Below are 23,608 nucleotides of genomic sequence, written 5' to 3' on the forward strand. Positions count from 1 at the left end.
TGGAGTTAGCGCACAAGTGGCACGGGAGTGGAGGCGAGATATGCAGAGTGGGAGAGCTGTCAGTTTGAGGAATGAGGCTGATAAGAGGAAGGGACTCGGCAGATGGGCACAAGAAACGGCAGCACACTTCTCAATTAAACATGTAAATACCACAAGCAGGCGGCGGCGGCGATGAGAAAACGTTAAACAAACACGGCGGCGTGCTGTGATTAGCGGCTCAAAAACGCAACCACCTTTTTTTTTTTTTTTTGATGCTTTTCAACTCCAATGAAGCGCTTTAATCCCGCTCAACTCTTGCTTTCTCGCGGCTTTGCTTTTCCATCATCATGCCCGGCGGCCAAATGTAGTCACGCTGGGCATGATTCTTTAAGACTTTTCCTGACTGTGACCCAAATTTCATATTTGGCTGAGACCTCAACAAGTATCCAATGACAAATTAAAATGTATACCACAGTTTATAGGAGCATAAACCATGTGCGGCAGCTAACAAAACTTTCAACAATCATGCCCAAAAATATACATGATTGTACAATTAACCTATCGTCACTTTCTGTAGACATAAAACGCAGGATGAAAGAATTTGACATTCAACAAAACAACGTTGAGCTCAAATATTTCCTGTTTGAATTTTTCTTTCAAATTTACACCGCGTAAACAAAACAGTACACCCCCATCTAGAGGTCAAGGGTGGAATTACACTCAAAATGAACAAACTAGATTTATTCGTTATATAACTAGAAGTTGTAGTTGTTTGAGTACCTCAAATACTGTTACCAACCCATCAAATTTGAATCCCAATATCCTATATCCCAAAAAATAAGCCGTAATAATTTCAGCTGAGAAACTGCCAAATGATAATAAAACCCAATTGGATCCAAAGTTTACGAATGGCTACGCAGGACAGACTAATCAGCCCATCTCCTTTTAATTGCCCTTTTTAATCACGTTCCTCCATTAATATTTCATCTATTAATTGTCACTTCGGCACAGGCGTCCTCCTTGAGCGCTCGTCGGCGCGAACGGCGGGCGGTATCTTAAACACCTCTGTAGGCAGCGTGGCTGACATTAATAACAATGAGATTGGCATAAACACTGGCGCATTCTCAGGCAACATTCACAGTTTGACATTCAGGCCAGATGCTATCGCAGCGCCTCGGCGTACGGCGGAGGCGGCGGCGGAGACAGACATCTGTCACTTGTTACCTTTGAAGTGAATGAGAGGAGCCGCGGCCAAAGTACACGCCGGACAAAAGGCCATTCTGAGCGCGGACCCTCGGTGTTTACAAACGGAAGAGGGAGAGTGACAGGGGAAACTCAAGATGAATGGATCACCGCTGTTGATCTCGCCTCCTCATTCCGTGTGCTAAATTATTCCGTGGCTGCTAACCCGGTGGGTGGGTGGGGGGTTACGCGAGTGGGGGGTACAGGAAGTTGAGAGAGGCAGACAGAATGCCTGAAGGACTCCGGAGGAGCAGAGAGCTGCAGCCTGCATGGGAAAATCAAACTCCCCGACAACTGACTGAACACTTCTCTAACCGGAGGTAGCAAACACTGCACACGCAGAACCCGCCGAGTAGATGATGCTACATTAGGGCAATATTTGCAATCGGGGGGAAACAGCCAGGCCAAGCGCGGACAGTTTCGGAGGAGTTAACGATGAGTTCAACATCCCGGCAATGCTTGCATACCACGAAAATCGGCTTGCCTTGTGCTGTGTAAGGAAGCATTTTTTTTTTGGGAATGTAAGTGGAAGAAAAAAATACGGTAAATTATGCTTTGCTATTTTTTTGTTCTGGCACAGCACAATTTTTCAATTTTTGTTGAAACAAGCTGATGTCCTACAATCCAGTTGATCTGAAACAATTTTCCCCAGTTCCGAATTTGATTCTCTTTCTAAAAGTGTATCGTTCTAGCGAATATTTCCTGTGGCAGACTTTGGTGCAATCCGACTTTTGGTGGAAATTTTCTATTTCAATACTTCCGCCGCCATTGGAACAATGGCCGTGTATTAATTCATCTCTTGTCAAGCCTCCTCAGACCTGCTTCTATTTCAGTCGCACGTCAAGTGAGAGCAGCTATATCTGGCTGGCAATTAAGCCGGTCCTGCCTCCCCTTGATGCTTGATTAGTCCGATTGATGGAGGAGGCCATATGTGGCGGTGTCAAAACTTGGCAGACGAGCGCCATCCTCTCAAATGAGAGGCAGGCAATAAAGAGGCAGGCTGCCCAGAGTGGGTGCACGTATGCGGCACCCTCCCCCCTGGTGTTTCCTCCAGAGGGGTTGGCGGTGAGAGGGGGGCGGGGTCTCGCACCACTCCAGCCAACTTGTGGTCAGGCCACGCAGAGCAGAGGTGGTGTCACGAGCTCTGGGCTCGCTGTTTGTGTCTCCTCGGGGGTGGTTGAAGGGTGGGTGGCGCACGAGGCGGTTGGAGCAAGAGGGGGCGGGGGGGAAGGGGTGTTCCAAAGATATGGCCCCCTTCCCAATCTCGCTCGGAGACAACAAAAAGGGAATGCTTGAGAAGGGGAAGCAGCGGGAGGAGAGCACAAAGACAAAGGCGCGGGCAAGGTCAGTGTAGCTAATGGGCCTGAGCTGTGGGCTGCCTGGGGCTAGGCACACTTCTGTTCTCGCTCGCACGCCGGGCCTTCAAAGCGCCTTCAGTCCGGCCCCGCTCTCCTCCTCTTCCTCCCCGCTCCTCCACTCCTCTCCCGCTCTTTCTTCTTTGCCCTGCTTCCATTTGTGACACTTCCCCTCTTCAAAAAGGCGCCGCCGCGCAGGTGCCTTTAAAGACACCCCCACCACCACCACCACCAAATGCCTCACACGCGTACTGTATCAACAATTAATACCGCTCCAACGTGGAGGAATCGTCGTACAACCAAAAAAAAAAAAAACGGCCAGAGGGATTGATCAGGTTGGCCCACCGTTAAGGCGGGCGCCCGCCCGAAGGCGCGGCTTTGGAGGGACGCCGTGCTCAGGTTGGCCGGCGTAGCTTGGCTCCACTCGAGAGCTCCTTTAATGTGCAGCGGAGTAGAATAAGTGAGTGGCCGCGGGCACCAGCTGAGCTCGCCGGCATCTTCGCCGCTGCCACCTGACACCGGGCACCGGCTCCTCTTGGCAAACGTGGCACGGCACACATGTCCCCTCATTTGGATGGAGATTCAGACGCAACACACAAAAGCGGCGCCCGAAGCTCGCCCCCTGTTCCCGCCGCTACTTTCTGACGGCGTCATAATAATCTGCGTATCTTCTTGATCATGCCCCCGTGTTCCTTTTTTTTTTTAAATCCCCCCCCCTTCGACTTCTTCCTCATCTTCTCCGAGACGAGTTTGAAATTGCCTGCGTCAGGACTTTGCTAATTAAAGTCATACTTTCAAAAATGCCATAATAACTGTTAATTAGCTTGATGCTATTTTCAGCATAATTTGCTAATTAGTGGAAAACCTGTACAGCGTTTCTCTCTAATTACAGTATGGCTCCGCACGGCGCATCTGTGCCTTGACTCCAAATGATACCATTACAAAGTCCCGTATTACGCGTTCTCTCAAAACAGTTAATTGCCGGCGCGGATAGTGAGATACTTCAGTCAGCTGATTTTTTATGGTAATAAATGGACAGACACAAGCTTCCTCCTCCTCCTCCGCTTCATGTTTATGAAATGCAAGGAAAACAAGCTCCTTATGAGATGCGCGCCCGACATCATCTCGTCTTTCTGTGATGATTTCAGCGCAAGACTTGCTTTTTTTTCTTCTCCGTTTTTTTTTAATGAACTTTGATTTATTTAGCGTTGCAACCTGGCCAGGAAGGAAGCCGTAAGATTGCAATTAAAGCGAGCGAGGCGAGCGCGGCCCGTGTAAATACAAGCGGCAACATAATGCGGCGGCCGCGCGGCAGCTTATTACCGCCAATGTAAATATGTTGTTGTCCCGGCGAATTACGGACATGACCACAGGATGACCCCCCCCACCCGGCTGGTGTGTGTTGCAACGCGCATTATGACTCATTACGTGCGGCGAGGAGCGTGATTGGCACGACCCCGTGACCTCCTGCACGTCAGCCGTGCCCACCCCTCCTACCCGCCCTCCCCTCGCCCCGGCTCTTGACAGCCACCAGTCTGACAGCGACTAGCGCGGGCGCGGGCTAATTAATGCGCCACTTCAGAGGCCCTTTCATTTATGGCTTCTGAAAGGCATTATTAAATTAATTAAACCACCAAGAGTTAGTCATTATGAAATCAGGAGGTTTACATGGATGACAGCGTTTATGAATTAAACATCCCCAAAGTTCCTCGCAGGAGATACCCTGAGCTTCGAGCGGGTACCTAGCGCGACAGATGTTGCCCCCCCCCCCCCGCCGTCTCCCTCCTCAAGCTAACCTGTATTGCAAGCGATTTAGGTCTCATTTGGGGCTTTGAAAAGTGAAAGCGGCGGAGAAAGAGGTTGAGGATAGCTAATGAGCAGAGAAAGAGAGGGGAAAAGGAGGTCAGCGGCTCTGTTCATGTGTAGACGGTACAGATGGTTATGTTTTATACCCAACAACAATGGCGCGCATCAATTTGTTGTTTGGTAATAGATCGCTACTCTCAGATGAATTTGCCGGCTGGGACGGACCGTCTGTGTCGGGGGGGGATTCCCGTCGAAGGAGTCTACATTTATAGCCTGCAAACATTTATAAAGCTGTTTTTAAACTCGTGTGATGTGAAGACTACAAATGCCGCGTGAGAGGGAGCCCGTAAACTTGGGCTAGGGGGGCTCCACCATGGACGATCACGATCTCCATCTCCCTCCCTCCCTCTCTCCCTCGGCTCAGGAAGTTTGCCAGCTTGCCGTCTTTGTTTACAAAGCTGAGGAAAAATGTCAAAATGGCTGCGAAAAATACCCCTCCAATATCTCCTTTTTCATTCTCTTACCTAACAGTTTACTGAACTTGATAAGTGTCCTATCAACATGCTAATCAAATTACTTCGGAACCAAAATTGACAGTTTTCATTAATTATACAAGATTATTCTAATTGCGATTCAAATTTATTCACTCCGAACAGAAGGTATTCAGTAATATTTTACAAAATTTGCATATTAAATGGAGGGAGTTGTGCATTATGCATGGTAATGTATGCACACTTTCTTATTTTTAACTTAGCCGCCATATGTGGTGCCGTCGCCGGAGCAGGTGAAAAGTCTAAGTGTGTTTAATTTGCTTGACAAACATGCGGCTGGAGCTTGTCAGGGGGAGTATTGTGAATGCCAATCTTTATTCCCTCTTTATTGATTACCCCCAAACTGGAAACATCTGGAGGTAAATGGCACGGCGCGAGACGCACCGAATCGCGGGATTAGTACCTTCAATGGCTGAATCACTATCAATTACTTCAATGGCATAATTCAAGTGCGCCGCGCACAAAGCTACAGTACCTCGCCTTGAGCCGGGATTAATATTGCAATTTAACGTAACAATGGAAGCATGGGAACGAGGTGGATGCCGTCCAACTTTTTTTTCTCTCTCCCTCTCCTCCCCCTTCATTGACGTCGGCGAGCTAATGCCGTTATCTCAATTGGAGTGTTTTTAATTCTTAATTTGAGCTTTTGTTTGTCAAATGAAAAGACCGCGGCGCATTAGCGGCCGCACGCTTTAAAAAGGTAATGCATTCAGTGAGTAAAACAACCTTATTTATTCACTCAGACGCAAAACCCCCAATTTGCTCTTTGTTTTTATTTCCTAGAGCGGGCAGTCAAGTGCAAACAGCTTACTGGGAAGCTGTTTACTACTGTATATGACAACGAGCATGGCGTGGGAGGGGGGGGGGGGGGGTAAGGGGGCGGAGCCTCCTCCAGCTCCACAGGCAAGGTCTTGTGTTGTAATGTGAGCGTAATAATTATCAAACAGCATCGGGGTGTTGGATGGGGGGGGCTTTAACAGGGGGAGAGCATGTTTGATATGTAGAATGAGCCCACAGTGCATCCAGAAAGGGTGACTAAATCGCACGGTTCACGGATCACATTAGTATGGCTCTGCATCCCGCCTCACGCTATAGGTGATTTCCATTTAGACACACATTTCCACACCAAGATAAATATGACTTGAATCCTAATTTCCCTGAAGTAAATATAATACAAATACAACATAATACAGTGTCAGGCCGGGCAGGCTAATAGATTACTAGCGTGTTTTCCATTTGTATGGTAAGTGGTGAACCTGGGCGCTGGTCCGGGCGGCTAACAAATTGAATGTTTAATCCATCGGCGTGTAGATTGAGGGTATCAGAAAGATCGTAATCGGGCGCGGTCTCCTGTGACCGCCGGCGTATTAGATGTTTTGACTTTTAAGGGGCCAGGAGAATGTTGCGGGATTAGTCAGAGGTGCAAAGTGGACGATAAACGCCATATTGTTGTCTCAAAAAATGCTTCAGGCGCTCCTCAGCTCTCGGGCAGGTTAACGAACCGGATTTTCTGACTATAAGACGCACGTAAAATCGTTTTATTTCTCAAAAATCGATGTGCCGTAAAGTCTGAATAATATGGTAGCCAATAGAATGATGAATTTGTAATTAATTTAATTTAGTAAATAATTTGTTCTATATTTTAGTAGTGTAGATATTTCTGTCGAAGGTGCTTCATTTAGGAAACCAAAGCAACTGATAAAAAAAAATGTTTTCCACTCGTACCAAATGTCCTTGGTTTATGACGTTTGCAAATTCCGAATTAGTTTGCAGAAAAACACAGATACTATTACATACTCTGTTTACATTATACAATTAAATATCGAAAGGTGGGCCAACACAAGTTCATACTGATTAAATCCAAATTTGTTCCATATTCCAAGCACACGTCAAATATTGCTGTAAATTCCGTTGAAAGAACTAGACTTTGTTTTTCACTCTCCAGCTCGTGATCGTTGAGCCTTGGAGGAGGTCGGCAGTCTCTACTCCATCTGTAAATGTTGCCATTGTGGAAACACTTCATAATATTCTCCAGGCACATATTTGTATCTCTTAAAGCAATGTACTTATTGAGGCCTTTTGGAGAGGCAACATTAGCGCCAGCTGCACGGCACCTCGTAGAAAGTGTGACAAATTGCTAGCTCCATATAGCTTAATCTGTTTACTGCCATGCTTGTGTGTGTGTGCGGAGTTATTACAAACTAATTAAAGAAATCTCTTTGATATAATTAGTCAGATTTCAGGAAGCTCATTAGTAGTAATTTGCATGAAAAATAGGCCCCGTAGTGACGCTTTTGACCCAGCTAGCCGATCTGCTTTTTTTTTTTTTTCCCCCCCCCCTCCTTATCTGGTTGCACATCAACCCCCATTGTTTGTTGTCGGAGGCGCTCTGAAGTGGCCCGCAATATTTGCAGTCATCGCCCCGAGAAGCGGCAGGGTGTCTTTCAACAATTTCCTCCCCTAAAGCCACCCAACCTGGATGTGGCGGAGGCAGACGCGTGCCTCGTGTGTACACGAGGCGGGGAGGAGTGAGTGGCAAAACACTGTCTATTTATGTGTCAGTTTCCTGACAAAGAAGCAGGCTGACAAGCGAGGTTTTCCCTCAGCGGCGCAGGGGGGCTTTTATTCACCGCACTTACATGCCCGGTCTATGCCCACAGACTCATGTGATTTGCAAATCACACTCTTTGAAAAGTCACAAACGGGGCGAGACACGCCGCGCTACGGCTTTGTCAGGAGTCTTCACACAGCGGCTAGCTGTATCGCTAACAGCGCGCTTCGACACGGAAGCAGCTTTCTCTTAGCATTTGCCTGCCTGTCACTTTTGGGCAACGCTTGCGGTCGGTGCCTCCTCCCTCTGAGGCTTCGCTATCCTCCCTTTGGACTGACAAATACATTGCTGCTCAGAAGAGGGTTGAAGAAAAAAAATCCGGCTATTACGTCATGCTGACAGAGCGTGATGCCCATTGACAAATGCTATGCTAGCAGGAATGAGCGACAATCGCTACAACCTCATGTGCTATAAATGTCTGATTTGTCATACTCAGATGAATCCTTGACTGATGGGGAAATTTAGCTCTATAAATGACTTATCTGTACTTGTAATAAATAGTTGAAATAAATCTAAATTGAAGATGTTTCAAGACTTTTCAAAAGACTACTTTGATTCAATTTTAGACATGTCGACTGATTTTTCTACATTTATATTAACCATGAATTTAATTTTTTTTTGCGAATGCAGAGTAGGCTATTTTTTTTTATACATTTTTAGAAAAATGAAATGTCTCATCCAATAAATTTTTTAATGATTCCCGAACACGATACTTTTGACGGAGTGCTCTTAGTCGGAGGGCTACAAAACCAACTCCTGTTTATTATCTTTTCCCCCTTTTTTCCCACCGTGGACAAAATCCTTCCCCCAAACATGGGCACAGAGAGGCACTTGTGTGACGCTGATGTCACGCAGCCCTACCTGGCCCCCCGCGCACAAAAGCTAAGGTATCATTACGAGGCGCACACAATGGCCATTCAAGCAAGTCGCGGCGCTCCTCCGGACCGGCGAACAATGTTATTTTTTGTCCCGGCATTATAAAGAAAGAGTTTTTGCAAGAAACCTGACAGACAAAACCCTTTGGAGGTAAATGCTCCAGGCGGCTAGTGGGTTTAATCTTTTCCCATTAGCATTTAGCTGCCCCCCCCAACACACACACACACAAAGAGCATATTTACAGGGTCAAAAGTAAAGCCGAGGCATCTCAAGAGACTTTCTTTATGCTGATCTATAGTATTTATTGACAGGACTTTGCGCTTTCATTTGTTGCTAATTAATTTTGCAAAGGGCTAAGGACAAACAAAAAAAATATCTGGCAGAAATTGTAAACATATTTGTGATGGCAAAAGCAGAAATACAAATTCCTCTCACCGTGCAAGCATATTAAATATCATTAAGCCTCTAACACGGGGTTTTAGATCATATAATAGTTGTAATGTCAACAATACAACATCTATGTTAGAGTCGGGTCGTGCTTTGCCCGTGTGTGTGCACATTCACTTATATGTTGTGTGCACACAAATGGGTGACGTGCTTGGTGTGTATGTGTGTGACTCCATGTGTGTGATTCATTCCAGGGCAGTTTTAGTCCTTATAAAATATTCATTTTGGTTGTGCAGGGCCCTGTAATTGCCATCTCTCACCCTGAATTATTTATACCTCGCACAGACTGACAAAGCTTTGCCATACGGCCCCAGATGAATCAGAAAGCAGCCATCTCTGCTGCCAACAGCACTGGGCTTTCACACAAATATGGCAGCCACGTCTCTCTGCCTGGCCTCTCTTAATTTGACATTTTCTTTCCCCCCCTCCTGCCTTTGTCCTAGGTGCATCGAAAGGTTACCTGTTAGCTTTAAGCGCCCAGCCGCTCGCTGTCTTTCTGTCTCTATTGCCCCCCCCCCGCCTACATGACAGTCCAAACGCAACCCCCCCCACCTCCCATCTCTTCTGCGTTAATGTGGCGGCAATGTCAAGAGTGGCTGCCTCATGTTTTATGATGGCTGACCAGTCCTGACAGCCACTTTGGATGTATGTATTATACATTAGTAATAATATGTCGTCGAAATACACTCATACACGATTGGGCATGCATGGATGGACAGCTGCAGCAGCAAAAAAAAAAAAAAAAAAGCAGTGACTCACGGGACCAGAGCGCATACAAGCGCATGCAAATATGATCAGCATTCCAAAATAGCTGCTGAGTAAATGTCCAAAGCCCCCCTGCCGGGCTTCAGCGTACAGCTGCGTTCCTCTGCTCATGCCCAGCCGGGACCGAGTGATCACTCCCAGCCGTCGCGGGAGACCGGTGCTGTATGGCTCTCATTGTAAAGCCTTCCAGAACCCCCGCGTCCCACACCCTAAATACAACTATTCACCGGGGCAGCTCACTCCAACACGTGCTTATCTCCCGTCGGAGAAGTGCGGCGAGGTGCTGACTGGTATTTCCTCAGGGCCCCGAGCTCCAGAGCTGACCACTAATCAAAAGCACCATATTTTTCTGCTCTGGAGCCCAAAAAAATAACCGAGAGGAGCCTCTTTGCTTTCCAGCTAAACAAACCATCTACGGTGCTCAAATGATGTCCCATTCGTACATTATCCAACATCATCGTTTTGAAAGCAATATAGTAAATACTCCTCACAACTAACTCAACTAAAGCCTTTGCACAGATTTTTTTTTTTTTTAGCTGGGCAGGTATTGGCTAAGGAAGAACCCGACGCATTTTGGTGCTGATCCAGATATAGGTGTTTGTGAATAATGCATGGATGTTAATGACAAAATCCAGGCATCTATTCAGAAGGCGGGAATTCAATTTGGTGGCGATCCAAATGAGACTTGCACAGCCTTGGCAAGAGGTGTGCATACCACTGACTGACAGCTGATCATTTTAATTGGCATCATCATCATGTGCTATTTATGGATGAATACTAAACACCTCGCAGGTGCCGTATCAACGGCAGCAACCGGAGGAATTTTCCGCTACGGTGAAATTGTGCAGAATTATTGATGTTCTTGCGTCCCGTTACATTTTGTTGAATGTCAAAACAAAGAGCAGCGTGCGACTGGAACACAGTCTCGGCAGTCTCTCCCTGCGAGGGCGCAGGCGTACGGAGCTCCGGGGCTAAAGGGTTGCAGCGGCGCGAGCAAAACGAAGTCCGGCGTTAAGCTCCTGATGGATACTTAGCGGGAGCTGTGCCTCTTTTGTTTAATCGGTGACACTAAACCCCGCGCTCAAAGCCTGCGAGGGAGCTAGCAAGAAGCGGGCCCTGACACCGAGCTATTTGTAAAGACAAGCCATTCTCTTAAGTAAGAGACTAACAGTGTCCAGAGATAGAGAGAGAAGGAGGTGAGAAGGATGACTGAAAGTAGCAGAGAAAGAGAGCGAGGGTGTTTCCATAATGAGTCCTGCAGCCATGGAGTAAATGAAGAGGGATTGACAGAATGAGGGATCCTCAAGTGAAATAATGTCAATGCCACTCTGCCCATTAGAGAGGAGAAGAAGGGGGGTGGGATGGGTGGAGGAGGGTAAAGAGGGATGAATGGAGGGACACAGCTACATCTACAGGGCGCGCAGGAAGCGCATCAATTATTTGTGACACCCCCCCTCTCCGCCATACACGCGGCACTGAAAAAAATATGAAACAACAAAATGAACTGACAACAGCAGCACGAGCAGAGAGGAAAGGCAGGGGTGGGGGGGTACTCGAAAAGATCCAATAAATTGTAGCAGATACGCAGTTGAGATATTTGATGTCGAACAATAATAATCACAGCGACATCTGCCGCCCCCGTCCCGGTAGAGCTGCCGGCGGAAGGGGTTAATCTCCCAAACCCAATATGGTTGGATAGTGAGGCACTTGTTCGCTGATAAAGAAGCGATAGGATCTACTCGGGTCGCTCCCTGGGCGCTTGTACACGGGGTAGAGCAAATATTGTTAATGTGCCGCAGCGCTCCACTCGGGCTAAGGCGAGGGAAATACGGCCCGACCCGAGCCAGAATCGGCGGCCTTACCCAACCCGGCCTCCCGCGGTACCTCGGGTTGCATACGTGAGTGTTCAAGGGTGGGTGGAGATTAAGATCTCAAAGTGTCTCTATTTCTTCTTTTTGCCTTGTCACAACAGGGATGTGAATGCAGTTGAGCGCAGCGCCTAATAACCGGAGTGCTAGGTAGGCAAGGCAGGAGAGAGGCTTGACATTAAGACCCCGCCGTTTTGGAAAGCCGATACGCTATTGACCGGCGCGCAACTATCTCAGCGCAGAGATCCGGTGTCAGCGGATTGTAGCGGGAGCTGTTCCTCCTGTAACAGGGGCCCATTGAGTCTGGGAAGGCAGCTGGGGCCCGATGGGCCGGGCCCGGCCGGTGATCGATACTCGCCACCCTGCAACGGATGACCTCACTGTCATGGCTGCCGGCTGTGGACACTGCGAGCTAGTCATTAGTGGCGGGAGCTTAGCCTTGTCAATACCTGACTCGTATGGATACTTTGGGCCATCTGTCCGTGTATTGTCTGACAGGGGAGAGCTCTTGTTTTCTTTTCTTTTTTTCCTTCCCAAACGAAATAAATTGACGGTATCGCGCCGCTCGCTCAATAACGCAACACAATCCTTATTTGCCTTCGTCATTTCCATCAAAGGGGCGGACGTTTACGCCGCGGGCGACATCAACCCGGCAATTAAGTTGGCCGTATAAATGAGAAAAAACCCTCATCACCTCGTCTGTTTGTTTTTTTTCTTTTTTAGTCACTTTCTCTCTTTTTTTTACCCCCCCACTCCGTTTGATGATAGGAGAGGGCGAGCTAGAATTAGGGCGATGGGTCTTCCTTTGAGTGTCAGCCTAAAATGATCAGAGTAAAGATAAGAGGGTCTAGCAGCCCTCAAATCAGTCAAAGTGCCAAAGTCGGCCTTTTTCTCCTCAATTACCGGCCGTGTGAAGCCAGGGAGTGGAAGGCGCCGAGCCTGCTGCATTACTAAAGAGACAATCTATTTCCCCTTTGACCAGAGGGAGAGAAATCATTATGGCATGATTAGTAGCTTCGGCAGTGGGCGAGCACGGAGGTACAACGGGAGACGCGTATTAATTGCCACAGACCGAGCTGGATTCTTGGGAGTGTTGATTTGCCCAGCGCCGCCGTGACTGGCGGCCCGACATAAAAGCTGAAGTCAGCTCTTAGTTATACTGGCAAGCTCCATGTCAAAATGAGCTGGAAGTCTTCCTCTCCATTGCCGTCTCGCTCTTTGTAGGACGCCGGCCCCCGTTTTCTCTCTCTCTCTCTCTCTCTCTCACCTCCAACTGATAGCTGCCCGGGCCGATTATTTCATCCGGCCCGGGTCCGCCGAGAGCCTCCTCTGCCGGCTTTGGAAGAGCTTTAATTAGCCATGTTAATATCCCCTTCATTGGCCTTAATATCACTCAACACCTTCCTCCATCTCGGCGGCCACCAGGGCCCCGCTGTCCTGTCAGAACAGCTGATTATTGAGAAGGATAGCTTTAATCAAAGCTAATTGCAGTTCATTCTTTCTCGCTATCCCCCTTTGCCCTCCATTGCCAACATCTAATGGCAGCGACGACTTGATATCCCATTAAAAAACAATTAAACAAGCTCCTTTTGTCTCTGTGCGTGCCAAAACAAGAGCACAAACTTCTGTAGATATTTAAGAAGTAAAAGAGCGAGAGAGAGGGAGAGAGAGGGGCCTGCTCTTAATTGCTCTCCTTTCCACCGAGGACCAATTTGCGCCGCCGCGCTCATGGAGAATCTTAACCAACTCAAACGTAATGGATGCTATAGGAGTGCCGCCGCCGCGGACGATGAAAATTAAGCTTATCTTTTTAGCGGCGAAATTGAGCTTAATTGCCTTCATAACAGTAAACATAAAGGAGCTTCTTTATGAGCATGCGCACCACATTTCTCCCGTTTATTGTTTTGTTACTTTTTTTGCACTCTGGTAGCGGGAACAGTGTGTAAAAGAAGAAGAAGAAGAAAAAAAAGAATCCAAGAAATGTCCAAGTCGCAAAGTAATGTGTTTGTTTTATGAAGTCAGTGCATTGTTTGGCAAATGTATTCCATCTCTTGTTCAGACATAAATTGTGTGCGTGAACGCAAACACACAACGCGCCCGGCCTTACCCAATCTGTATGAGAGGCGACAGACAAATAAAAGTCGTATTTCAGGTCTGCTTTCCACAGATGTCTGCTGCTCTACATTATGACTCTTCGGGGAAATAAAAACAGGGTCAGGGAATTAGAGTACATAATGGTCATTTTGATGATCGGCCAACAGATGCAACCCGAAAACACGGCGAGCACAATCAAGTGAAATGCTCTAATGACAAGTCAGCTTTTTTATGGCCTCGCCGCACACCAACAGGCAATCAGCATCCTGGCACGGGTTAAAACGTCTTTTATTGATGTCCGAGCCAAAGCTTCTTGGACGTGGAGGGAAAATATTTTCTCACCTCGCCTCTCTCCTGCGGGGCCGAGTACAAGGTAGAAGGAGTCTATCGAAGAGCGCTTGGAAATGACCGGCGCGAGTGTTAATGCGGCCGGGGTTAGGAGGGTCACTCCCGATGCTGATTTACGGCTTGGCCCGGCCGCCGCAGCAAACGGGAAGTCTTAAGTGTTGAGAAAGCCTCCGGACGAGCCACCGTATTTAGCCGGCAATGAAACGGCAAACGCCATCTATGGTAATCCGATGAGCCGCCGCCGCCATTGTGCGAGGACAATGGAAACCGCACTCCGACACAATGCGAGCGGGTTGGAAAGTAAATAAGGCAGCATTTCTGACAGCAATAAAGCAAAACGACATCAGTCGCTCTTCTGCGGCGGGACGTTGCGCAAAACAAATCCATTGCATTGTTTGTTCTGCGCAGTTGTGCAACGAGGCACAATAGCCTGTCAAGGGGGGGGGGGGGGGGGGGAGCCACTCTCTCCACCATCTTTAACCGTTACCACGTGAGAAGGGTGCTTCATCGATAAATTCTGTCGTGAGAACCCTTGCGCGAGGCGGGCTAACAAACCGGCCCGGCCCAGATCTCACTCAGACGTGACATTTGTTCAGAGACGATTAGCCAGGTTGTAATTTGTGGCGTAATTGCCTCACCCACCCACAAGTGCACGGGGTGTGTGTGCATGCGTTAAGCGTGTGTGTGTGTGTGTGGCATACGGCGGTCCCAGGAGTGTCCGCCTAATTGCCTGACAGGACTATAAGTTTTGTGGCGCGCTCTCACCTTGTTAGGTCCTTTATCCCTGATGCTCTTCAAACAAGACCTGGTCACAGGTGGGCCTCATTTGCTTCCCTATTGAACAGGAGAACTTTAATTGCACAGGGGTGTCCTGGGATTAAAGAGGTGGGCGGAATATCAAGTGACTTTCCGCGTCTTCGTGGCAGATGGGTGTTGGGAAAGACCCGTGAACTCGGGTGAAGGCGACGACAAAGAGACTGATGGTGTTGATTTTGAGCGGATAAATAATGTATCGATTTGGCCACGCCGCTTCTAACGGATGCTCGATCGCGCTGATCAACTGCCCTTGGTGGGGACAAACTAATGAGATGCAATACAAGAGCTGTAGCAAAAAAGAATACTAAAAAGAGTTTTTTTGGGGGGACTATAAAATCATTTCATTTGCTCAAAAATCGAGTTTCAAGTTAGTTCATCAATAAATCCAATTCCTTCCTATTACGCCACAAAAACGATCGATGGGAAAAGCAAAAATAGGATCTAACTTGGGCCAAATCTAGTTTTGACTTATTTGCTGTAGCGGTTTATTTCCCCTAATGTGCAGTAATGCGCCTTATAACCCCGTGTGGCCGATATATGGAAATTCCCCAAAATAAACCCGTTCAGTGAGACGCCACCTTATAATCCAGTCCGCCTTATGGTGCGAAAAATATGGCATTTGGGTTACCTTATGCAGCCGAGCAACAATTTTGGATGCAGTGCAATTCTACACATGGAGATAAACGATTTTTTGGCTTTCAGGTCTAACGGCTCCGATAGACGCGAAATGTATAATCCGAGAATCTGCACGACTAAACGTCCTTCCTCCTGTTGTGTTCTCTCTTCCAGATTCTTCCTTAAATTCTTCCTCAAGTGCAACCAGAACTGTCTGAAGAATGCCGGGAACCCACGAGACATGCGCAGATTCCAGGTGACTGACTGAAAGCCACTTCACACATCTACCGCCGTACAAATAAATCAAACATATACTCACGCATGAATCTAAATCTCTTATTGGCACTCGGGGAGGTAAAGAAAAAAAAGAACCCAGGCCGGGGAATTGTGTCATGCGCTCTGGACGGAATATTTATAAGGGAATCGCATCTGACACAAATAAAGATATAGGATTTAGCGCTGCCATCAATTGTCTTCCTGACAGCTTTCTGAGCCTCAGCGCAGGGGGGGAGGACCATCCCGGCACATGTAACAACAGTGTTAACTCACGATCTGTCTGCCAGCGGAAATTCATACCTGCATGTATGCGTGAGCATGCACACATTCATATTTCCCCTCCGACGGGGCGGCCTCGCTCACATATGTGCGCACTTAAGCCGGCACATGTGTAGCACTTACAACCATCTGAAAAGCATCATTGTTGCGGCCAGGCAACAATGTGGCGATTTACACCGAAAGGACATGACACCGAAACGCTTTTAAGACTTCTCTAAGTCTTCCCGACGTCTGACGTGTCAAGTAGTCCAGCCTTGAAATGATCGACCCCCCCTGGTCAATTGATAATTGGTTTATCCCAACACTGGTGGGGATCGGGTTTAGAGCCGTTTGTGCCATCAGAATCAGGACAAATGAGGGGAGGCCGTGTCGGTGGGTGATTGGCACTCAGGTTGGATCCAGGAGGAAGCCCAGACATGAAGGAGACGAGACAAGGGTGTCCCGTCCGGATGTCAGCGCCATCAGGCCTCCTGGCGAATTCCCCGAGGGCCAATGTGGAGTGATGCGTGACAGACACCGCATCTCGCTTCCGTGTCAAAGGGTCCGCAAGAAGAAGCTGCGCAACACTTTTTCCGAGAAGCAAAAAAAATGTACATCATGTCTCCCTTGTCCCGGGTCCAACAGTTAATATAGTGTTCTTCCTCCCAAATAGATTTGCCAGATGCTCCTCCATAGGTGTTTCTTTGGCCAAACTTGTGTACTCGGAACAGCTTCGACTCCACTTATTACCCCCAAAAACCAGCTGGAGGCCAGAGAGGGCCCAATCCATCATCCTCAGCTTGGCCCAGCTCTGAACCTGCTCCAAAGAATGGAGCTCTTTCACTTCCCCTTCTCCCTTTACCCCCACCTCCAGCAGTCCCCAAAACTACACCCCCTCCCCTGACTGAGAAAAAAAAAAAAGCATCCCCCTAAATTCCACCGCTCCGGCGAGGTCACTTACCGGCGAGGCAAACCTGAGAGGGGCTCTCTGTTTCCGGCTCAGACACACTTTAGCCATTCACATGTGGCCTCACTGTTTGGAGATGTGGTCGGCACAAAAACAACAACAAAAATAAGCATTATGAAATATGGAGTGTGGTTTGGAATCCGATCCTAGCAAAATGTTTGCTGAGTGATGGGAGTGAGCACGGTTGGGCTACTAATGACTCCAGTAATATTTTAAAAGGGGGGTGGGTCCCCTCCATCTCCAAACAGATGCACACGCTGATCAATAATTCTGAGCTTTGAGCCGTGATGACAGTTGGCGGAGTGGCTGAACGGAAATGTATTTTAGAGGCTCAAAAGTCAATTAGCCGTACACAAATGGCACACCGAAGAGCAAAATGGCCGCCCGCCGTAACGTGATACGTCTGAACAAAACACGCTTCTGAAAGCATCAAAAACACAAATACGTCCTAACGCATCTCCCCTCCTTCCTCTCGCAGGTTGTCGTATCGACGACCGTCAACGTGGACGGCCACGTACTGGCCGTCTCTGACAACATGTTCGTACACAACAATTCCAAGCATGGGCGAAGGGCTCGCAGACTCGACCCTTCAGAAGGTACGCCTCCTTATCTGGAGAATGGTAGGCACATGTTTTTTGGCATCTTTTGTTTGCTCACCCTCTCGCTGTTTCTTTCCCATCTTCTCCCATCCACACCTCCTGTAGCTTCTAGCACATTAGCATCTCTTAGCTCCCCCCGCCCCCTCCATCACTTTCACAATTAGACTCTTTTAGATATCTTTGTGCCAAGCCATTGCCATGTTTGGAAATGTATTTATTGCTTCAGAAACGGTTTGATAATACGACCCGTGGTCTGCTAATGCACCTACATTTGTCCTAAAAGCTCATGTGAAACATGATCAAATTGCTTAAGAATTTGGCTGTGAGGTCAATTTCCTGTCATTGGGTTCTGCAGATTTAGCTGTGAGAGAGCAGAAACAGAGGGGAGGAAGGAGAAAGGCTTGGGAGGGGAGGGGGGTTAGCGTGTGTGTGTGTGTGTGTATTGGGGTGGTGGTGGGGGTGACCTATGAGAAAAACAGAACTTACTGTTTTTCTTCCAACTGATTCCATATGATAGACTGATTGCCTGCACAGCCCAAAGAGCGAGCGAGAGAAAAAGAGAGAGAAGGACCACCAAACCATGGGAAATTCAAAAAGCAAAATGCACAAAACATAACCCCGTGACCTCTGCGCTTTCCACCCGCATACGGTTGAAAGCTTGTTGGGAAAAAAAAAAACGGACAAAAAAAAATATAAAATAAAAGAAGAGCGAACAGACTCGAAGCAATTGTGCAAATTGCTTATCTTCACATTTCAAGGGCCAATTATGGCTGGGCAAACAGTTTAGAGCCGACGGAGCTTCTCGACACATTAACGGCCATTAATGCTTCGACCACCGAAAGCAAATGTAATGTTTAACACAACAACGACGACTAATAAACTATATATTAAAATTAAAACCATACACACACACACGTGGTAGACAATTAATATATCTCGGTGCACTCGGCAGTCCTGGTGGGGCAAAAAGCTAATCTATTTGTTTTTGTCTTTATTAATGACTCCTCTACTGGAGAACAAAATCAAATAATTAAAGTCCTGCCCGGAGCAGCAAAGTCATTATGTTCGCTGACGTTCTGTTTGTGTGTTTCGCGTTTATGACACGATAGGTGTGGATCGCCTAGCAACCAGTTTCTTAATGAGGAGAGCAATTAAAGAGGTTGAGCCCTCGCCTCCGTGTTCCCCCACTCCCCTGGGACGCCCCCCACCCTACATTGTGTGCGAGTGTATGTCAATGTATTTGTGTGTGTGTGTGTGTGTTCTTTACAGGTTAAGCCAACCCCTGCTTTTATTCCTCTCCTCACCACACTCTTCAAAGCAGCAGAGTGACACCCTGTAAAAGCGAGAAAAGAAGCGACTGTCAACCGCGCAGTTGAACACGTCTTTTGTCTAATAACTTTAACACACCCTCCTGATGCTTAGCTGTGCGAGTGTGTGTGTTCTACTTCACAACGCTACCCCCCCCCCCCCCCCTCCTTCTTTCTTCCGTGGCTCCGCTAATATAAAACGCGGCGGAAAAGGATGGCTCGCTTTGTTTCTCTGAGACTCCCGCCATGTCCAGAAAGGCGCCGTGACACTCGTGGGCAGGCAGTTTGGCTTTAAAGATTTTTTTTTTTTTTTGGGTTGTTGTATAAATAGCAACACATTCTTCCTCGGGAGTTCACTAAAGGCGAGAAACCTCAGATGTGTGGCTGGCACGGCGACGGAGCCTTGTGTGGCTGAGGCAGAGGAGCATCAGTCTCTCCCTCTCCCTTTATCATGCATTGATCAAGAGGTGCTGCCCCCTATTGGCCCAAAGGCGGCACAGCTGGCGTCTCACCATGTGAGGTTTTTTTCAGCCCTGTTTAACTAGCTTACCCGTTTCAAATAAATCTCAAAATCGAGTTAAAAATGGCACGGAATGAATCGGAAAATATGATCGAAGTGAGAAAATCCACACTTTTGGACCGAGTGACAAAATACGAACGTGATCCAAAAAAAACAAATACTGCAATCTGCCAAAATATTCGTAGCATCTAGCTCAGTGGGGTACAATAATTAATCTCGCTGACAAAATCCAGACCTACGGATATCTATGAACAATTTGGTGCCGATCCAAACAAGGACCGTCGAGCCTTGGCGGAGGTCCTTTGCGCTGCTTGAGTGCCATTCGAGGAATTCCCCCCCACCCTCCCACTTGTGTGCACTGTCACACAGCACGCGTATTATGCAAACACACACAAACGCGCTTTGTGGTCACCTGCCACTCAAACATGTATATAGATTCCGACTTAAAGATGCATAACCATACTCACAAATAGTATTTCACACACGCACGCGGCGTCATCATCGTCCCACACGCACACACACACATATTATAGAGCCCCAGACAATATAGGAGACTCAGCGTAGAGCCTGAAGCGCCTGCCTCATTTGCATGCCAAGTGGCTGTAATGCTGTTAGGGTTTATGCAATAAAGACAAGTGAATCCAGACTGCTGGGCCTAAGAGGAAGAAAGAGAGGGAGCAAAGATGGAGAGAAACCAGAGGAGGAGAGAGGCTGAGCGGCAGGGAGAGAGTGAGAGAGAGTCAAAGGGAACAGATGGCCCAGGGAGAGGTAAAAGGTATAATCCCATCAGCTGCACTATCAACCGACCATCTGGACATCCCACAGCACAATTACAACACATTTCAGCAGGCAGAACAAAGGACGGCTTCACGGGGCTACATCAGACCTGTTTGAGTGTCACAATACCGGAGGCGCGACCTCCCGGGCTCAGATCTCGGATGGGTTTTGACGTCCTAGCGCGGCTCCGCTAAGAGCTCTGGGCGGGACGGTTGCAAGTTATAGGGGGGCGGAGACAGGTGCGTTTCCTGTCTGGTAACTCAAAGTTTCCACTCGTGATGTCTGTCATCTGCCAGGGCTGGGTGGGTGGGTGTTGTGGGGGGGTTATTGTGCGTGTCTGTCATCAGATCGCCGGCACTGACTGTGTAATCCACTTTGCCACGGTCCCCATTCAGCACATGCTCCCCGCTCTGTCTGCGCATTGAGATGTATGCAAATTTGCAGGCAGAAGGGCGGCCGGCTTAGCGCCCCAGTCGCCGTGAGTGCGCGTGGGTGGCGGCGTAGGTGCCTTTGTGTGCGCGCGCACGAGTTTGCGCGGCCGGCGCTCGGCTTTGGGCTGCAGCTGGCCCCGAACGGTCACAGTCGCCATCGGGTCCGCCTACCTCCTCCTTTTCCTACAAAGCTCCCCCCCCCCAACCCCCTCGCGCTTGCTCTCATCCCCAAAGTCAATTTGTTTACAGTAATTTTGAAGGGTGAATTATTTGCTGTAATCGTCCGCACTGATGAAGGTCAGGCCCTCAGAGGGGGGCCCCGGCGCGCCCGCCGAGGCTTGCTCCTCTTTCAGACGCCGCGCTTCGCAATTAAGGAAAGCAAATGTCACTCCTCCAGGCCTCACAAATGAAAATCTGTACGAGGTGATTAGCATGAAGTCAACAGCGCCTGTTAAAGTCACATTCCCTGTAGTACCCGTGTGTGCGCGTGCACTTTATGGGCCGGGAGAGACGGCAAACATGACCCGAAAGGGCCCAACAGCAAGGCAAACAAAGGGAGATGTCTTGTCGGAGGCGATCCGTACAACCGGGGGGCCGACTGTGATTTACTCACTGGATGGAAAGGATAATAGAGGTTTAGAAGCCCGGGAAGAAAAAGAACCCGGCCGCAATCGGGGAAGGCGAGGCGTCGGCAATTCATTGTATATTCAAAGATATTGACGGGAATAGATTAAATCGGATGTGGCTGCTTTATGGATAGCTGTCATGCTATTTCTGCGGTAAACACGGTGTTGTGCCGAGCGCCATATTAAGGTAATGCATCAAATGACAGCGGATGTGAGGCGCCGGATCACTCAAATGAGATTATAATAACAACTCAGACGCTTGATGTATGGCGGAGCCGTGTCGCCGGAGTCACGCCAGATGAAAAGCATTGTAATAATAAACAATATGAAATGGATTGAATCGATCACCAAAACAAAGGGCTGGGTAGGGGAGGAAAAGCCTCCGCGTGAATAATTCACCGGTGCCTCCGACGTTATGAAACCCGAAACTGCTCCGCCGACTGTGCCCGCCGCGTATGCAGAACAAAAGGTAATGAAACAACGTGAAGCGGCAAAGCTTGAGCTTGTCATTCCCACTTTAACGGCCTCTACTCTTGACTAATTTATGACGTGCCTCCGACTTTGAAATCTCAACTGTACGCGCGGGCGCGCGCCTAATCAATTCCGATGGCTACATTTGCCCTGACACATCATTTGCAACATCAAATCATTTTCCTAGCGAGCCCGGCGTTTAGCCTTTGTGAAGTCAACCATTTGAAGGGTCTGCTTAACTACACCACTCCGCCGCGCTGATAAATGATTTTGATTCTGCTGCCGTAAAGGACAAATCCATCATTTTATCTTCTCTTTGGGGGGGGGGAATTTCCGATCTCCATCTCGGCTCGGACTCGGAGCTGACGCGGCGACATACGTGTGTGTCTGTGCGGAACGGGCGAGCGGTCTCAAAGCTCGGGTGCTGAATTTGCTCTTCTCTTTGTCTTGGATAAGCAGCCACCCCGTGCATCAAGGCAATCAGCCCCAGCGAGGGATGGACCACTGGAGGAGCCACCGTCATCATCATAGGGGACAACTTCTTCGACGGCCTACAGGTGGTCTTCGGCACCATGCTCGTATGGAGTGAGGTATGACGTGGTAAACCTTCTCGCCTTGTTCTTGCGGAGACCTCATTATTTCTTCTCTCTAATCCAGCTGATAACTCCCCACGCTATCCGCGTCCAGACACCACCTCGGCACATCCCCGGCGTGGTGGAAGTCACGCTGTCCTACAAGTCTAAGCAGTTCTGCAAAGGTGCCCCCGGGAGATTTGTGTACACTGGTGAGTCAAAATCTCTGGTCGTCTTGTCTTCCCTCACCGGGGTATGGAAAACCCTCAGCCTGGCGGTAATGAACTAACCAAGGTCTTGCCTGGCTGAATGTAAAATGTGCAAGATCTGCACTGTTTTAAAAGCAAAAGGCTGTTTGACGGAGGGGCTTCTAGCGGCGCAACCCGATCCCCCTCTGACCTTCTGTCGTACAAGGTCGCTGCCGAGCTCTGTTAAACTCAAGCTGTCAGGATGACTCATTCTGCCAATCGTCTTTAGCAGGATTGAGACGAGACAGATAGAGCTTTGGGTTTGCTAATCGTGCAGATTTTGCAAAAGGAAGAGGGGGACCCGGGGAGGTTATGTTTTTGCTGTTACTTAGTTAGGAGGATTACGCTAAAGCTAACATAAAACCTTGTGGACGGCTGGGGAATGGGCCAAATAAGCTGCCATTAAATTTTGGTGAGGATGAGGATGAAGGTGCGGATCCAAGAATTGGTCGCACTTTATTGAGTGGCTATCCGGTTACCTCTGACAAGGAGGTTTGAAATGCTGCTTGTTTGTTTGCGGGGAGGAAGTACTGAGGCAAAGGCACTTTTGTTAAATTTTTAGGGGGGAATCTTAATGACAACATTCGAGCACATGCAGGAAATGAGTCTCAATGAATGTTTTTCTTGGATGTGGAGGGGGGGGGGGGGGGTTGATCCAAATTATGATTATTGGTCCCTTGGTAGAAGTCTTCATAAGCCATTCCAGGTTTAAGAAATGAGACTGGTAATGCAATAGTTTGTTTGGTTGAGAGCGGCGTGGAAGTCGTACGTAACAAGACAAGCGCACAAGAAGGTGAGCGTGATCCACTCACAAGTGAGAGGATGTGATTATCTTGGGCAACAGAAGGAAGTGGTGCTCTTATCTGTCATCATTGCTGAGGAGACAGAGGTTGTGGGGGGTCACAGCCTGTCTGACCTGGAAGCCTCTGTCTGTTGCAGCTCTGATGGACAGAATGAAACGGGTGCGTCAAGGCACTCTCACTAGAACCCCCTTCTTAAAAAAAAAAATACTTCCCCACCCCGCCGCCAGCCCCCCTGGCCTCAAGCGCAGCCCTGGCCTTGAGTGCCGCAGAATTGCAAAGTGGGGGCCGCCACCCCCTCACCCAGATCCCTCCATCCTGGGGCAGCTGTTTCTCATCAAGACCCTTCCCTCCCTCCTCTTGCTCCCCAGACCCCCCTTCTT

At 48.5% G+C, this 23,608-nt stretch overlaps 2 protein-coding genes across 10 annotated transcripts in view; one reads left to right on the forward strand and one right to left on the reverse strand.

The window, feature by feature from the left end:
• ebf3b (EBF transcription factor 3b) overlaps positions 1-23,608 on the forward strand; it is a 73,318-nt gene that overhangs the window by 30,650 nt on the left and 19,060 nt on the right. For 2 of the 8 annotated variants that reach the window (XM_088385464.1, XM_088385468.1), the window contains exons 7-10: positions 15,548-15,629; positions 17,353-17,494; positions 22,062-22,195; positions 22,263-22,389. In XM_088385464.1, coding sequence (XP_088241590.1) covers positions 15,548-15,629; positions 17,353-17,494; positions 22,062-22,195; positions 22,263-22,389 — 485 coding nt within the window. The remainder of the gene's footprint in view (positions 1-15,547; positions 15,630-17,352; positions 17,495-22,061; positions 22,196-22,262; positions 22,390-23,608) is intronic. The other 6 variants (XM_088385465.1, XM_088385472.1, XM_088385466.1 and 3 more) reach the window with 3 other exon arrangements.
• mgmt (O-6-methylguanine-DNA methyltransferase) overlaps positions 1-23,608 on the reverse strand; it is a 159,789-nt gene that overhangs the window by 23,741 nt on the left and 112,440 nt on the right. Inside the window, exon 17 of one of the 2 annotated variants that reach the window (XM_088385487.1) lies at positions 18,771-18,806. The exons of the other annotated variant lie outside the window; for it this stretch is intronic. Coding sequence (XP_088241613.1) covers positions 18,786-18,806 — 21 coding nt within the window. The 3' untranslated portion in view covers positions 18,771-18,785. Of the gene's footprint in view, positions 1-18,770; positions 18,807-23,608 lie in introns of those variants that run through there. 2 annotated transcript variants of the gene reach the window in all.

Source organism: Syngnathus floridae, chromosome 9 (assembly GCF_059516105.1).
Source record: "Syngnathus floridae isolate MCC-2025c chromosome 9, RoL_Sflo_1.0, whole genome shotgun sequence".
Taxonomy (NCBI): Eukaryota; Metazoa; Chordata; class Actinopteri; order Syngnathiformes; family Syngnathidae; genus Syngnathus; species Syngnathus floridae.